The 5,848-nt window shown below is 36.3% G+C and overlaps 1 protein-coding gene across 2 annotated transcripts in view; it reads right to left on the reverse strand.

The window, feature by feature from the left end:
* LOC109103804 (poliovirus receptor-like) overlaps positions 1-5,848 on the reverse strand; it is a 12,173-nt gene that overhangs the window by 3,043 nt on the left and 3,282 nt on the right. For both annotated transcript variants that reach the window (XM_042763332.1, XM_042763331.1), the window contains exons 2-4: positions 1,014-1,349; positions 417-719; positions 111-216 (exon numbers count right to left, since the gene is read on the reverse strand). In XM_042763332.1, coding sequence (XP_042619266.1) covers positions 111-216; positions 417-719; positions 1,014-1,349 — 745 coding nt within the window. The remainder of the gene's footprint in view (positions 1-110; positions 217-416; positions 720-1,013; positions 1,350-5,848) is intronic.

Consider the following 5,848-nt stretch of genomic DNA (forward strand, 5'->3'; position numbering starts at 1 on the left):
TTTTCAGCTTATTTAAACTGAGTGCTGAAATTATTTTTTAACTGTCAGGAGCAACTCTTTGATTAAACACAAGCCATTATACACAGCCCCCCCCAAAAATTTTTTATTACCTTGTCCAGGTGTAGCTGGTTGGTTCTGGGTTACTATCCACTATACACCTGAATTCTTTAGCATTTTTTGGACTGTCAGGAATTATAACCACTGACTCAGGAGGATCTAGGAAAAAATAAGCAGCAAAAAATAACTATTTATCCATAAACACTATTTACTATATGTGAAACTAAAGCCATATTTCTTAAACTTTGGGTTACAGAGTAGGAATAAGCACAACATTTTGAGAATAGTGACGCCTCCATGTTGTGTCAGAAATGTGGAATAATATATATATGAGGATGATACACCACATGTGTACTTACAATGGATGTTTATTGTGTAGTCCAGCACAAGTTCCTCTTTTTGGGTGATGTGTTTCACCACACACTGGATGTTCTTCTTATTTAAATGTTTTAATGGGACACCAAGTAGGTAGGACACAACAGTAATGGTCCCATCTGGGTTCATTGTATCACTGGTTTCAGTCATCAGAAAGTTTTCCAGGTCTCCTAATCTCCACATCACTTCTGCTCCAGGTCGTGCATTAGAGGCAAAGCACGATGCCAACTTCACCTTTAAATATCCAGCAACAGGTGCCTCCCCACTTACATTAACCACAGGGCGAGCTACATTTGAAATGGGGAAAAAAGCTAATGGATTCAATGCATCATTAAATGTGAATGGTGAAGAGTGAAAAGTAGCCCAGCCTGCTTTTGGTCCTCTCAAAATTAAAATCATTTACTCATTTAATTTTTACAGTTCTCACATAGCACAAATCATTTCTGTAGGAGGAAAGTCTGGTAGTAAGCATGAAATATTTTAAATAACTCACCGAATTCCATCACTTTAATCACAGGAATCAAATCACAGAGATATGTGCAGGCATTGTGCCATAGAATAACATGAACAAGCCATCTTACCAAAAACGGTGACATTGATGTCAGTCTCTAATGGCCCACTAGGGTATAGGTTGAAGGTACATGTGTAGATCCCTTCATCCAGAAGCCTCATTCCGAGCAGCTGAATTGATCCATTTTTCTCTGCAAAGTTCCCAATAAATTGTACCTTCAATCCATTCTTGTGTTCAGTTTTGCCCCCTTGGCGAATGACAAAAAAGATGCTCTCCTCAGGGTTTTCTCGTGTCTTTTTCTTCCATATAATACGAGTTAGATCATCATCTGTTTCAGTCAGCTGACACAACAAAGTGGCATTTTCTTCATTTATGACTGTTGTATCCTGACCAATAACCTTTCCACCTGGAAAATATATATAAACATTAATTAGCAAACATTTTACTAAACTGCAAAACCTGGAAGTGTAGAGGTAGAGTAGAATTCTATGAAAGAGAATGGATTGTAAAAAAAAAAAAAATGTAGTAAAATGATGTGTACTCTTAACGGCTTACAATACTACACATATAGGTTACACATAAAAAACAAAGTATTTGGGTTTTAGCAGACAATGTGTATAGCTGAGATGAGTCACTGCAAGAAAAGAGAATGAGGACAGATGAATAATAATAAAAAAAGCTTATTTGTATATTGGAATATACTTGATCAATCAAGTGTCACTTCAAAGCATCATCAGCTGCGCTCAAGGGATCTGCCCTTATGTTGTTAAAGTTTGCTTATTTAAGACATTCATAATCAAATTTAATGCAAGATGCCCTGTTGAAATAAATGAAATGCACAGTATAGTTAATGTAAGCTGCAAAGGTAAAATATAAATTAAAATTACTATGACAGATGTGAATGGGGAGGACAATTTATAAATGTGTCAGGTTGTTCGACAAGAAAGATTTCTGCGTATAGGATACACCTGTGTATCCTTGCTCATAGCTCCTCTGAAAGCTTCCTCACTCCTTGTTCCTTGCCACTTCAGGGTGCAATTATAGTATTGAGATGTCCTTCAAGATGGGTAATTTTGATCGGTTTCCAGGTTAAAGGCTTGAGGATGGAGGAGCAAGGAAATGAGGAAGCATAAATTTGCGTATCAGGCATTTCCAAACACCATCTTGTCTTTGCACTTGACCATTTGTCTACTTACAATACATATTTCCGGTATTTTTCCCAGGTGTTCAAGTAAGCATGAAGACCACAAGTGTGAATAGAACTTTTCATTACCCCAGTGGGACACACTATTGCTGTAAAAGTGTTTACAGAGCTTTATTTTGTTATATAACTATATAACTTTATATCAATATTTTGAATTTTTAAATTAGTAGTCCCTTTAACAGATGACACAATCTAATTACAATTTAATATGTGATGTTTCTAATTACTAATGCACTCAATTTAATTGAGTGCAGGATCAGGATTTAATTACATCAATTCAAAGAATAGCTTTTGAGTGTTAATAAATTACAACCTTTTTACCATACTCTAATGCACTCAATTTAATTGAGGGCAGGATTTCCATTCAATAAATATATGTAGCCCCAACTCATAAAAAACAAATTCATGTTTTTTTTTTCAAAACAACTCAAATGTAATTTGTTGAAGCATTGAAAATACATTTTGGTCCAAAAATAACAAAAATTACGAATTTATTCAGCATTGTCTTCTCTTCCGGGTCTGTTGTGATCGCGTTCACGACACTGCACTACATTCTCAATGGAGGGACAGAAAGCTCTCGGACTAAATCTAAAATATCTTAAACTGTGATCCGAAGATGAACGGAGGTCTTACGGGTTTGGAACGTCATGAGGGTGAGTCATTTATGACATAATTTAAAACTAACGCTTTAAATAAATTGAAGTAAAGAATCAACTGTTATTTTTGACCTTCTTAACTAAAACATGTCCTTACAAATCAGTTTAACACAATGCAATTGTTTAAATGGGAAACCTAAGATAATGTTGTTAAATGAACATGATTTTTTTTTAAATAAACTGAACAGTGTTGGAGAATCATTTTTTGAGTGTGCAATGAATCTAGAATATATGGAGATAATTTTTCTCTTTAGATCCTTTGTTCTTTCAAGGTACCCTGCCTAGACGGATCTCCACAAGAATGCGAGTGTACTTTGTGTTATTAAAAAAAATTGAGAAACAGCTATGGACAGCTTCGATCTTGAATGCAGTTATCAGTTATGGTGAATGGAGACTCCAGCATGTTTGCTTGATACGTCAGAATGAATTAATTTCATAACGAGTGTGTTATACAGCAAGTTTTTCCTGAAAAACCAACAAGGTTTGTTCTTGCGTGTCAAGCATGTACAGCTGAACTTTTGTTTATATTTGCTGATCAATGTAAATACTGAATAACTAAACAGCTCAATCCATATACTAGTCTTACAGTACAATTGAAAATATTTCATTTACAATTGAAAATATTTTTTATTTTTAAACCAAATAGCAGTTACAATTGCTGGACATGTTTTGTCCCATGTCCTAAGAATCACTGATATACATTTACACACACACACACACACACACACATACACACACACATTTCTCATTTCTCCTCCAAAAGAATAAAAAGTAACAAGCCTATGTATCATGTGGTGCACATTGTCTGTTTAAAGGTTAAAATGAAATTCAGTGGGGTCAATGCTGCCAACTTAACAATTTTGTGGCTAAATTTAGCAACTTTTTCTTTCAAAAGCACCAAGCAACAAATTTAGCATTTTTTTTTTTATTATTATTTATTTGGCAACTTTCAGCAACTTTTGATAAGTGACTCAGACAATAAAAAGCACAATTTTTCTATCCAAATTATACAAAAAGAGGAAACTAAAGATGCCTAGCAGTACACACGTGAGTTGAGTTAGCTGCTATTTGCAATTGTTGAATTTAATAATAATAATAATAATATTTAATAATTGTTCATTTATGATCCTCTTTGTTAGTAGCTTGTACCCGCGCTTGTTGGAACAGGAAAATGGAACAGATACTAGTAATTTTCCAGGACGTTATCTATTACCCATTATCCATTGTAACCATGTAACCCGAAAACATAATGCGTAATTTAAAATGCAGGTAAAAAAAAAAAACAATACGGAAAATTATCTCATATTAACATAGTAGAGTGTGCTGTTTTTACAGACTTTTCTCAGAGTGTAGCATTTTAACTGCTTAAAACACTGTTTAAAGCATAATTGTTGAAAATGTGTAGAATTTCTAGTTTACTAATGTAAACATTAAAAAATGTGTAAGTGTTCAATAATTCAGTGTATTTTAAAATAGTTATTTATATTTTAATATTATATTATGCATATTATTTTACAATGAAATCTAAATTAACATATACTATATATATAATTTGTTTTTTTGCTTAGATTTGCTGAGATTTAACGTCACAAAACGATTTAGCAACTTTTACCCTTATTATGTTTTATTTCTCCACTTTTTTTTCTTACTTCTATCTTCTTTTATTTGTTAATGTTCTCCTGAAGGTGACTGTATATTTTCAGCCTATTTTTAGAATAATAATAATAAAAAAAAGTCTAAAGTCTAAAAGATCGAAAACGTAAAATTGCTTCACCCGGAATCTGCTGTGTACAAACAGACGTCTTTAAGATGTCTGTTTTACACACATTCTAATCTAAATCCTAAACATCTCAAACTCATTTTCTAAACGCCTATTTGACATCTAATAGAACAATTCAGAGTAGACGTCACAGTTACGTCACTTGCAGCTGCGTGCGCATAGTGGTTGAAGAAAAACACTGGGAACAAGTCAAGTCAAGTCTGCTTTATTGTCAATTCTTCCACATGTACAGTACATGCATACAGAGAATCAAAATTGCGTTACTCTCAGACCCCCGGTGCATACAGATAACACTAACAGTAGAGCATAAAAATCTAGATCAAATATAAAATATAAGATATAACTATACAATAAGGGAATGTAAAAAAGACATAAAAAAATAAAGTTAAATAAAGCAGCGCAAGGCACATGGCAGATAGTGTGCAAACCAGTGAACAAACAGTGCAGATAAAAAGATTTGTAGTGCAAAAAAAAAAGATCGGGAGCGAGTTCAGCTTCCTGACAGCCTGATGGATGAAGCTGTCCTTCAGTCTGCTGGTCCTGGCCTGGAGACTCTGCAGTCTTCTCCCTGATGGCAACGAAGACTGAAGAAGCTGTAAGCCCGGGTGGGTGGGGTCACCTCTCTCGCGTGCAGAGGGAGCTTTGTGAGTGAAGAGGCGGGTTCCGTAAAATTTCCTGGAGGAGGGGAGAGGGAACGCAATGATCTTCTCAGCTGCTCTCACTTCTGGGTGCAGAGATCTTCCAACAGGGGCAGCTGCAGAGGCGCCATACCACACAGTGATGCAGCTGCGTCGGGATGCTCGATGGATTACCTCTGAAGGTGTACATGATGGGGGTGGGGCTCTGAGAAACTCTCCTCAGTTTGCAGAGGGGAAGTAGAGAGGCGGCTGTTGTGATTTCTTAGCTGGTACTGTGGTGTTGTCGGTCCAGGAGATCTCTGTGATGTGCACATCCAGGAACTTGGTGCTGCTCCTCTCTCCACGGTAGCACCGTTGATGGTCAGAGGGGCATGCTGGTGTGTGCACTCTCCTGGGAGCAAACAACCATCTCCTTGAGTCTTCTCCGCGTTCAGAGAGAGATTGTTGTCACTGCACCACCGGCCAGGCGGCTCCACCTCACTCCTGTAGTTTGTTTTCATCTCTGTTGCTAATGGGGATTCCCACCACCCAGTCGTGTCATCCATAAAACTTAATGAGAGGTTGGAGTTGAATGTGGCGTGCAGTGGAATGGAGTCAACAGAGTGAAGAAGGGGAGGGGCTCAGCAA

The sequence above is a fragment of the Cyprinus carpio genome, chromosome A9 (assembly GCF_018340385.1).
Source record: "Cyprinus carpio isolate SPL01 chromosome A9, ASM1834038v1, whole genome shotgun sequence".
NCBI classification, from domain to species: domain Eukaryota; kingdom Metazoa; phylum Chordata; class Actinopteri; order Cypriniformes; family Cyprinidae; genus Cyprinus; species Cyprinus carpio.